General features: G+C 40.8%; 1 protein-coding gene across 1 annotated transcript; it reads left to right on the forward strand.

The window, feature by feature from the left end:
• Positions 1-9: 9 nt before the first annotated feature.
• Positions 10-7,410, forward strand: ccdc51 (coiled-coil domain containing 51). Its single transcript, XM_086150130.1, has 7 exons — positions 10-106; positions 960-1,035; positions 1,119-1,329; positions 1,425-1,562; positions 2,783-2,947; positions 3,675-3,881; positions 6,348-7,410. Exons 2-7 carry the CDS (start codon positions 1,031-1,033, stop codon positions 6,921-6,923), a joined length of 1,302 nt encoding a protein of 433 aa, XP_086006256.1. The 5' UTR covers positions 10-106; positions 960-1,030; the 3' UTR covers positions 6,924-7,410.
• The last annotated feature ends 2,370 nt before the right edge of the window (positions 7,411-9,780 follow it).

Genomic DNA, 9,780 nt, shown 5'->3' on the forward strand with positions numbered 1-9,780 from the left:
TTTGCCTGAAAGAAATCCCCACCCCGGCAGTTTCTTTTGACATGAAACTTCTGGAATATTTGTCGCCATTATGACATCTACTCTTCGACATCATCACGGACAATAGGTATTTTAATTAATTAAGTTGTTGGGTACCTCGTTATATGATTGAATATGTTATAAAAGAATGTCATCCTAAGGTTAAAACGCATCTGGCATGATGCTAGTAGATGTTTTGTCAGTGTAGAAAGAAGGCTGCTAACCTTGGTGGACAAGGTTGTTACGCTTTAATAACATTTCTGTTTGTAAATTCAAATTTCCTTCACTGTGAGTGGGTACTGTTTAAAAATGTCTGTCTCACTGGGGATTTTTGTGTGTTGTATTTCAGAGCTAGTTGACCATGTGGAGTGAAATTCGTTTGTCACGTTGGATGATCAAAGTGCATGTTGGCGAAGTTGTTCCTTGTGATTTACATTTGTCAAGAATACGGTGTCAGAAATAAAGTTGCTTAAATACAGACGTCAGGTTGTCAGTCTTGAAAAAACTCCAAAAATTTGCAATGAACATTTATAAACCAGATGAACGACACTAGCTTACCTCATCTCACTCATTTCAGTATCCACCTGTTTCTGTTTTAAACTAATTTTAAACCTTGACAACACTTATATTTTGTTATCTCACTTTGTTATCTTCATTTATTTATTCCTGCTAATGACTTTATTTTATTTATTTCTGTATGGAACATCTGAGACCATTTAGTTTTCCTTTGGGATCAATGAAATATTACAGATTCTCATTCTGATTTTGAATTAAATCTGCCGCAAATAGAGATCCATTTTGTCCCTTTTGGTCATTCAGTCATATAACATTACAACATTTACCGAATAGCTAAGTATACAGGACAGTTTGTCTTAAATCCATGCAACTTTTGCTGGTTAGAATTAAGTTGAATTGTTATTCCTTGTCCACTGTTCTCACAGGTCCAACTCCTGGGCAGTTATTTGCAACTTCCACTGTTTTTAACCTGCACATCTGACTGGCATCCTTTCCAATGAGGTACTTCAGCAATGTGAGACTGCAGGGAAACTGGTCGTATTGCCCAACCACAACATTGATTCATCTAGTCCATGGTTCCTCAGGTACAGAGGAGCTTGCCTCCGTCCCTGGACTCATGGCCCCTGCTGTTTGTCCCACCACTCCCTGCAAGGATCTCTGGCAGGCAGAACTTCGTTGGTACGTACTTATAGTGCCCACAACCAGCCTGGCCCCTCCCCGCCCACTGATCCCACCCCGCCCGAGAGGGGGACTGGAGCCGAGATGATGAAAGCGCGCACACAGGTGGCCTTACAGGTAGAGAAAACTCCTGCTTAGATAGAGATATTGCATCCTTTTCAAAAGAGATATGCATGAAAGATGTAATTGTAAATGTTGTCTTTGTCCTTCAGAATGCAGGTGAGCTGGTGTGGGACTGGGGTCAGAGGTCAGCTCAGATGGCCCTTACTACAGTAAACAGGTGGTGGGAGAGGTATGAGGAGTTTGTGGGTCTCAACGAAGTCCGCGATGCCCAGGACAAGGTCACACAGGTCAGCGCACAGTAAGAATCACCTCAACATTTAGTCTCCCATTACCTATATTAACAGACCTGACCAGATTTAAAAGTCCCCGCACAGTAAGCACAATAGTATAAAGTCTAAAGACTTAATAATAAAGGATATATTCTTACGTTATTCAGCCAGTTTAATCCCAGCATTTACTATGGGATTTGTCAAATTAGAAGGAAAGAGGGCAGCATGGTGATACAGGGGTTATTATTTCCTCCTCACAGCACAAAGGACCCTGGTTTGATTCCCACAGGGGACCTTTCTGTGTGGAGTTTGCATGTCTCTCTGGGTCTGTGCGGATTTCTCCGGTTTCCTCCCACAGTTTAAAAACATACAGGAGCTTAATTGGAAAACATTGGGTAAGATTTGTGAACAGGAGAGTGAATGGCTTACTGTGGAGTGCCCAATGATTGTTGGGATAGGCTCCAGCATCCCAAAGACCTCACTGCAGAATAAGCAGAAGATAATGGATGAAAAAAAAAAATAGGATACAAGCAATATCAAACAACCAAATGGGCAGGAGCAGAGTGATACTAAATAGAAATTTGAGATCAGTACATAAAGGACTGGTGATATAGGATGTCAAGGCTAATTCAACTAAAAATTGATCAATTCACAAATGCAGATACATGCAATTAAAAAAATAAAACAAGATAAAAACACAAAAATATTTTTAAAAGCATTATAAAGTGTTTGAAATGTAGATATACAGTATATATTGTTTATAAATACCTATACATAATTTAGCATCACCTCAACAAGATAAATATTGGACAGTTGAAGTGCAAAAAACAAAGAATTAATACAAAGACATGTGTTTTTAATGATGACATTTTTAGTTAATTTTAGTGATCAATGACAAAGCATTTATGAAGTTGCATTCTCATTCATTTTTACCAGGGTCTTATTGTCGGTGAACTGATTCATCTGATTTTACTCATCATCATTAATGCAGTTTGCCATCACGAGCTTGTAAAGTTGAACAAAATTAAAAACCACTTGCTCCAATCGATAAAAATGCATGCAAAAATACTATCTGATACAAGGTTTGAAATTCTATGTAGCCTCCAAAACTAGGCTGCTTTTTTCAGCTCATGGACCTCTGTTAGAGCATTGTGTATTTTAGTAGTTACATTTATGGTTTTGTATGCAAACAATGACCTCATACTCTTCTCTCACCATGCTGTGTGTTTGTTTTCCAGGCAGAGGCAACATTCATGGTGGCCAGAGGAATGGTGCGTGAGGCACACATTAGCTTAGAGGCACTGCAGACCCGGCTAAAGGAGGTCAGGGACCGGCTGGACCGAGTGTCCCGGGAGGAGGCTCACTACCTGGAGCTGGCAACACTGGAACACAAGCTACTGCAGGTCAACTATCTTGGGAAAATATGACATATATAGTAAAAGAAATCCTTTAAAATCGCAAATGGTGAGGACTAGTTATTCAGGGCAAGTCAGATTTTATTACCAAGTCACAACACATAAGTCTCATGGCACTCACATGTAGAGCAGGTCTGGACCATGCACTTATTGTTTAAATCTAATTGAATGATGTACAAAGACCCAGCATTTCCTCCATGAGCAAGTACTTGATGACAGTGGCAAGGAAAAACTTCCTGTTACCAGGCCCTGTGGGTGGCCTTCTGCCTTGTGGGAAAAAAAAGAGCGAGAAAAGAACCCCCCGAATCTTTAGTATTGTAGTAAAAATGTTCGGAAGTACTGTTTATCTGTGCCAACTTCAAGACCATTATCAAATATAGGAGGGATTTGTAACATGATGCTACTTGTCCTCGTATCTGCCTTATAGTTTTGTTATTTTTCTCACTCATTTCTATTGTCAGACTTTAATTTTTGTTTTCTAGTGCTTCACATATATACACCTTTGCTGTGAAGTTGTACAGTAGTTTTTAATGGACATATACTGTATTTAAACATTTTCTCTGATTAATTCAGTGATAATCCGTCTCTTTGTTTATTTTCCAGAATATCTTTTAATGTCTAGAGTGAGATTTACTGACCACTGAGTAATTGTGTTTCAATGGTCAACATTTAGTTTTGAGAGGGGAATTATCATGGTTCTTCCTCCTGCCTGCAGGAGGAGCGTCGCCTCCGGACAGCCTATGAGAATGCAGAGGGATCAGAGAGGGAAAAGTTTGCCTTGTTCTCGGCCAATGTGAGGGAGAGCCACGAGAAGGAGAGAACAAGGGCTGAGCGAACCAAGAACTGGTCCATCATTGGCTCTGTGATTGGAGCCCTGATTGGTGTAATGGGGTCGACATATATCAACCGGGTCCGTCTGCAGGTAAGAACCGGCTGAGGTTTCTGAAGGGATTAGAAGATGCCTTTTTAATTGCTTCTGTCTTTGTTGTCAGTTGGCCTAGATTGGGGTCAGGGTCAAATTTCCAAAACAGGAACATTAGGTAAAAGAAGGAGAGGAGGAAGGCGTGTTTGGACGCAGAGAGAGAAGAGGAAAGGCAAGAGTCTGGTACTGAGAGTAGGGACTGAATATCGGGACTATGACAGGAAAAGGTAGAGAGTTGGTCGACATGATGCAGAGAGGGAAGGTGGATATACTGTATGTCCAGGAGACCAGGTGGAAAGGTAGTAAGGCTAGAAGCATAGGAGCAGGCTTTAAGTTGTACTATCATAAATCATAATATCATAATAAAGTTGTTCTCATCTCATCTCATCTCTCATCTCATGGTACTGCCATGAAGAGAAATGGAGTAGGAGTAGCTTCATTCGACTAATGACTGTAGAGACGCTTCTACTTGGTGCCCTGTGTTCAACCCACTGTTCGAGTTTGTCCTCTAACTGTGGCAGTCTCGCTTTGTTTCCTCGGAAACTCTATTTAGTCTTCTTTACTTGGTGCAGGACTTCTTGTTGCCTCCTCCACTTCCGTACCATTGATTCATTAATGTTGAATTCTCTCGCCACTGCTCTATTCCCGTTTTCTAGTGCATGACTGATCGCCTTGAGTTTGTGTCTCTTGAAAGGTGCCATTTTGGGGTCTTAAAACACACCCAAGTGGTGTGGGACTGGAATTCCCCTTTACCGTTTTTACTGCTGCTACTACGGCAACGCCCTCTGACTACGGTAGCCATAATTAACCAATGTTGATCCATATAACGGGCGCATCGGATTATAAGGCGCACTGACGGTTTTTGAGAAAATTAAAGGCTTTTAGGTGCGCCTAATAGTACGGAAAATACGGTACATCTTGTATAGATGTGGTAACCTGAAAGAGATCAGTGTCTACAAAGTAGTTTTAGGTGAGAGTGTAGTCAGACAGCATAGGCTGGTGGTTTGTTGGATGTCTCTGGTGACAAGGAAGATCAAGAGGAAAAAGGCAAAACAAGAAACTAAGTGGTGGACACTGAAATGGGAGGAGTGTTGTATGGTTTTCAGGGAGGAGTTGAGAAAGGCTCTGGGTGGTCAGGGACAGTTTCCAGGTGCAGGGGAGAGCGTGGAAAAGAGGTAAAGAGATGGGTTCAAGCAGACTGGGTGGGCAAAAGTGTCAGGGGTACTCTGCAATAGAAGACTATCAGCCAGAATGAAAGGAAAGGTGTACAAGACAATGGTGAGACCAGTGATGCTGTATGGCCTAGAAACAGTTACAATGACGACAACACAGGAGGCAGAGCTAGAGGTTTTAGAGATGAAGATGCTAAGGTTCTCTTTGGGAGTGACCAGGGTGGATAGAATCGGGAATGAGTTTATCAGAGGAACAGCACATGTTAGATGTTTTGGAAAGAAGGTCAGAGAAGCCAGACTGAGGTGGTTTGGTCATGTATAGAGGAGGGATAGTGAATATATTATCCTCCAGGCAGGAGGTCTAGAGGAAGACCAAAGAGGAGATTTATAGACATACTGAGAGAGTATATGAAGGTAGTTGGTAGATAATAGGGTTAGATGTAGAAGGTTGATTCGCTGTGGCGACCCCTGAGGGGAAAAGCTGAAAGGAGAAGAAGAACATTCTGAGCAAACTCAGTCAATTACAAGATGGACAGGGTTTATATTGAATATGCTATTTATTTATTGGTAAGCAGGGAAAATGCACATGAGTCTATCTAATCTAAGAAGCCAATTAGTCTAAGTGGGCCAGTTATCCAAGAAGCTATTTTTTCATCTGTGGCCCCTGGACAGATGTAACACCCTAGAAATGTGGTGTGTCACCTTAGAATATGAAGGGCCATGCCTCATCAAAGACGCATTACCGATTAACAGTTTGTAAGAACAGAGAACTTAAAACACCTACCATTTCAAAAAAATATAACACAACAAAGATTAAACTGTGTCATGATTCAAGTCAGGGACAGAGTCTTTGAAGTAACTTGTTGTGCTTAATTGTGATTTAAACCTTTGCCAAATTGATGCACTTTTTATTTAATTTCTTTTTGATGTCACCATACTTTTCTGATGTTTACTGAATATTGTGCTGATTTTTTGGGAAACTTGTTTTAAGAATTTGTCATGGAAATGTATTCCCTGACAGAAATCCACTACTGGCAAAATGTATCCAATGACGATTTTCTTTTTGGAGTTGTTCATATATAAGTCAAAAAATACATTTTGGATGGATATACTTAAAAATAAAGTGTTTCCAAAAAATCAGTAACGTCTGATGCAGATTAGATGAAGACAAAGGGAAAGATGCAGTTTTGCCCAGATCCCACTGCCTTTATGGGTATTTTATCCCTCAAGACATGAGGAACCTGCACTGAGATCACCTCAGTGAAACCCTTTGAAACCCAACCGCTGTCTTTAGGAGCTGAAAACGTTGCTGCTGGAAGCACAGAAGGGCCCGGAGAGCCTCCAGGAGGCGCTCAAAGTCCAGGCTGGAAACCATCGCTCGCAGCAGGAGGAGCTGCAGCTCCTGATAAACAGCTTGAGGCTCACGCTGAAGGACTCCTCCACGCCGAGGGATGACTCCTTTCAGGACAAGGAGCAACCTGCTTCCAGCTCTACTCTACTCTCTGTTTCAAGCTTTCAAGACCTCCATGTTGTTAGCCAAAGGACTGAATCTCTCCTAAATTCCCTTTTGCCACAAGTGAATCAAATGGACCAAGTACTGGGACGTCTAGAGGACGAGCTGTCGGTGGTGAGGACCCTCCTGGAGGATAGGTCCCAAGGCGAGACAAAGGCCACTCAGGTGCAGCAAGAGATGCTGGTCAGGACCGAGAGGGGGGAGCACTCTGAGGCGCTGGTTCAGAGTCTGGAGAAGACACAGAGAATGATGGGAGATGGAATCAGACAGAGCACTTTTTATAATGCTGTGTTCAGCTACACAGCTGCTGCCATCACCGTCTCTGCCGTCTACCTGCTGCTCAGGGGGGTGGGATAGAGGAGGCGCAACAACGAAAGTGGCCCACTGATGGAAAATTCAGCTGGCTGGATGGGTGTGAATCATGGTTTTTCCCCTGCTTTGTCTGTGGGTTCTCCACCAGGAATGTTTTCTACTGTCTCCAAACTCAAGGGATAAGATAATGTACCTTATCAATTAAACCACAAAAACATCAGTGAGGTCCTGGCTTGCGCCTGTGGCTACGTGCTATTGACACAAGTAACAATTGCCAAGAAACTAAAGACTCTTTAACAATGGATCAATTGTTTGAACTACAAGTATGATGATATAAGAGGGATTGAAAGATTCAAATCAAAATCACTAACCTGATTTTGTCTTGGTTACAGGGTACCTGTAAGTAACTACTGGGTCAGTGATATTACTGTTACATTAAGTTGTATGTTAGCAGGATATCAGATCAATAATGGGCTTGTTCCACATTTTACCATCAAAAATAAAAGCTATTGCATCCTCTAAAATTAAGAAATTGCAAGAGGTTTTGATTTCAATTTTGATTATTTGTGCAGCTCTATAGTAAAATAATCTACATATACCCAATATTTGAATGGGAAAAGGAACCCTAATGTTGATATCATCTTTAGTCCTAGTCTGTGTGCCCATGCACGTGTGTGTGAGAGAGAGATGCGGGCACATCCTCCTCTATCAATCCATAAATTTAAACATGATTTCATGTCATTTAGAGATAAGATAATACTTTATTGATAACCATAAGGGAAATTTGCTTGTCACAGCAGCACAACAACAACAATAAATATGAATATAAATATAAACAGTAGAGACAATTGAAAGGAAAAAGACAACAGTAAGGATAAAAATAGATAACAGAATGAGGACATGATGTGTGAGGTAGTGAGGTAGTAATAGCATCAATATACCACGGGCCGGTTAGAATCGTGTGCTGTCCAGACTGATGGTCGTGGGCATAAGGGAACATCTGAAATGTTTAGTTCTGCATGGAGTGGGATGAGTCATTGGCTGAATGAGACTGGTAGAAGGTCTTGAGGAGCCCACCTCAGATGCTAAACAGCCTTAGTCTACCCAGGAAGAACAGTCTGATCTGACCCTTCCTGTAAAGTGCATATGTGTTGTGTGACCCCAAGATACTTGTAGGAGTCCACTATCTCACCCTGGGTGGTGATTGGCACATGTCTCCTCCGATTCTTTCTAAAGTTCTGCTTGGTTTTCTGGGTTCCTCCCACAGTCAAAAAACATGTGAAAGGAGTATTGGAGTATTGCCTAATAGTGTGAATGAGAGATTGGATAGTTTGTCTCTAAATGTGGCCCTGTGATCAACTGGCCATGCAACAAAACATTTTGACTCTGAAAAAAGATATTGGGTTGAAGGTTACTTGTAAGCAAAATGCCCAATGTCTTTTTGAGTCCTTGTATTTATTATTTTGGATCGTATAAACATACGATCCACCATCGTTGATCTCACTCTATCTTGCATTACCCAGACTGCACTGCTCCGCTTGCTGACGAGAGAGAAAAAGTCTGTATGGCTGATAAATGTTTAGTCGTTGTGCAAGAAGACTTTTGTCCTTCATGACAAGTTATCCCCAGGAACTGAATGGAAACCATTTAGCAAGCAGCCTCTGCACTCAACAGTCACAAGCTTTAAATTATAGCTTTTTACTATTACTGAGCCCTCTGTCGTGATTGCTGTGATTTTTCTCTCTCCCAAGTTTTACCACAGTTTCGGCTTTGAATTTACAGACTTTTTTTTTTGCGCTCTTTCTGCATATTGGGAGCATTCTGATTGTCAGAGATTGTAGCATTCACATCTTTTGCGAGGACAAGCCTGGTGAACGACTTCTTAAAAATTTTTGAGACTTTTAATTTTACTTAGTGCACAATAAACATTAAACTATACAGTATAAAGTGCACCCTGATACAATCTACTGGAACTGAGTTGAAATAATGACAAAAATTTAACGATATAAAAACTCAAATGTATAAATATATGTAATTTGAATGTAGTCTGATAGTAGCAGCATACTTTTCTGTACAGTTCAGTGCAAAAACCAGTCAGTAATACCATACAATAACGGCATGACGATAGCAGGTGAAAAAATGAAGTGGATTTAAACGCATAAAGAAAAAAAACTGCAATACTGGAAATAGCCCAAAATTTGATAGTGTTAGGTGTTTCACATGCTAATAGTGAGTTTTGCAGAAAATTAGAAGGATAGAAAAATGCCCTGAATGAAGAAAATAGCAAGCGAATATCTAAAACTGCATGAAAAAATGTTTTTTACAGAAATCAGGATCATTTAAACTATTATGAGACTAATACATAGTGAAACAGATCCTCATTCTTACTGCATTTGTCCCTGTCGTTGTTTCCATGGAGATCTTCAGGCATGTATTGCCTCCTCGTGATTTTTTGCTCTGAAAGGGTTCTGATTGACGTCAGACGCGATGTCTCGTCTGATATTGTTGATGTTTGAGTCCTGGATATTATCTGTTTGGATTCCGAGCAAAATGTTTGTGATACTTTAATGCTCCTGCAGGCTCTGTTTTCGCAATGTCGACGTTTACAAGAATTTGTTGTCACTGTCACCGGGATGAGAAAGACTGGGCCTGAAAACACATAAACACACACATTAATGAGAATCAGAACCGGAACGGCCATATCAAGAAATGTTACATTCAATGGTAAAAGGTCAGATTTTGGCGATGCAGTGTCAAAGTTTTTATATTCAAATGAAGAATGATCTACTACCTTTGTGATCAATGCTTAATATACTACTCTTCATTTGGGTGCAGGCCCTGGTTAAAATGAGTAGAATACTTAACACATCAGGAGACGCACACAGCACCACCTCAAGCTTCT

The sequence above is a fragment of the Fistularia commersonii genome, chromosome 7 (assembly GCF_037954325.1).
Source record: "Fistularia commersonii isolate RoL2024-O1a breed Wild chromosome 7, RoL_Fcom_v1.0, whole genome shotgun sequence".
In the NCBI taxonomy this organism is placed as follows: Eukaryota; Metazoa; Chordata; class Actinopteri; order Syngnathiformes; family Fistulariidae; genus Fistularia; species Fistularia commersonii.

Bases quoted from the DNA above. Each gene is read 5' to 3' on its own strand.
- ccdc51 (XM_086150130.1), top strand. The intron at 1,330-1,424 runs GTAGAGAAAACT...TTTGTCCTTCAG, and splicing joins GCACACAGGTGGCCTTACAG to AATGCAGGTGAGCTGGTGTG. The intron at 3,882-6,347 runs GTAAGAACCGGC...CGCTGTCTTTAG, and splicing joins TCAACCGGGTCCGTCTGCAG to GAGCTGAAAACGTTGCTGCT.